This window comes from Gregarina niphandrodes (assembly GCF_000223845.1).
Source record: "Gregarina niphandrodes unplaced genomic scaffold scaffold00130, whole genome shotgun sequence".
In the NCBI taxonomy this organism is placed as follows: Eukaryota; Apicomplexa; class Conoidasida; order Eugregarinorida; family Gregarinidae; genus Gregarina; species Gregarina niphandrodes.
Window position 1 is genome coordinate 1 of NW_011645894.1, and position 1,188 is coordinate 1,188.

General features: G+C 49.3%; 1 protein-coding gene and 3 non-coding genes across 4 annotated transcripts; 2 read left to right on the forward strand and 2 right to left on the reverse strand.

The window, feature by feature from the left end:
- Nucleotides 1–93: 93 nt before the first annotated feature.
- Nucleotides 94–165, forward strand: GNI_207800. The gene has a single exon. It is a non-coding gene; the product is annotated as a tRNA-Asp (tRNA).
- Nucleotides 166–421: 256 nt separating this feature from the next.
- Nucleotides 422–494, reverse strand: GNI_207810. Its single transcript has one exon. It is a non-coding gene; the product is annotated as a tRNA-Val (tRNA).
- Nucleotides 495–506: 12 nt separating this feature from the next.
- On the reverse strand, nucleotides 507–998 carry GNI_207820 (hypothetical protein; the record flags this gene model as incomplete). The annotated part of the gene is made up of 2 exons (XM_011135505.1): nucleotides 507–854; nucleotides 894–998. The coding sequence occupies 2 exons, from the start codon at nucleotides 996–998 to the stop codon at nucleotides 507–509; spliced, it is 453 nt and encodes a 150-aa protein (XP_011133807.1).
- A 113-nt stretch (nucleotides 999–1,111) lies between these two features.
- Nucleotides 1,112–1,182, forward strand: GNI_207830. Its single transcript has one exon. It is a non-coding gene; the product is annotated as a tRNA-Cys (tRNA).
- The last annotated feature ends 6 nt before the right edge of the window (nucleotides 1,183–1,188 follow it).

Consider the following 1,188-nt stretch of genomic DNA (forward strand, 5'->3'; position numbering starts at 1 on the left):
TATAGTGGCTAGTATTTCCGCCTGTCATGCGGAANACCCGGGTTCGATTCCCGGTCTCGGAGAAAAGCGGTCGGTCACATCACAAATGTCCAGCCCGAGATAGTATAGTGGTTAGTATTTCCGCCTGTCACGCGGAAGACCCGGGTTCAATTCCCGGTCTCGGAGAAAAGCGGTCGGTCACATCACACATGTAGCAAACTGGCCTGGTGGTTGCCAATCCGACCCACACAGATTGCGCGGATTCACTCACCATCCCAGCAATGCTGGCTCACAAACGTGCTCTTTTCCTCCAACTCGTCAAGATTATGTGCTACCCCGGAGCCTTGTCATTATGCACGGGTCGCACGAGTGAAAGTCGTGTATTCTTACCACCTGGACCCGGTGGACAACGCACACTCGGCGTGTTGATTAGTCTTACCTCAACGGACGCCGAGGATCGAACTCGGGAACTTCTGCGTGTTAAGCAGACGTCTTAGCCACTAGACCACGACCGCTAAAGCAAGGTGTCATGCGAAGACCGCTTGAGTCTCAACGAAAACTGGTGCAGGATCAGCCATCACATTGACATCAACGATCTTGGGACCAACATTGAACACATCGAGGTAATGTATAACTTCCTTGGTGAATAAAGATAGCTTTCCAGCTTCGTTTCTAACTTCATCATCATTGAAACATACAGCAGCCTTCAGGGTCCTCATCCAAGGGTTACCTAGGATGTTTAAACGAGCTTCTTTTACAATGCAGAATAGTGCATAGATGATCTGGGGATCTGCTGATTTCACCACGTCTAATTTACCCCGGAAACAATCCGCGTATGACCCCACCAACACCCGCTCATACCTCTCTACGGTGGACTTCCGTATGTGACAGAAGCCGTACCGTCTACTCTATACCTCCCTAGACCAGCTGTCATGCCCGAGTCGGTAAGAGGTTCCTTTCGGATTCCGGGAAGTGATAGCGAGAAGTGATGTTATTAGTAATACGGCATTACTTAACATTAATCGCTGTTTCGGAGTTTGAAAAACTCTAGGTTTCAATAAAAGAGAAGGTCAAAGGCATGCGGCTGAACACAAAAAGCGGACCGCAAGCTTCACATAAGTTAATTGCTTTTGCGTTTGTGGTCTAGTGGTAGAATGCCTCGTTGCAATCGAGGCGACCCGGGTTTGATTACCGGCGGACGCAGTGTAT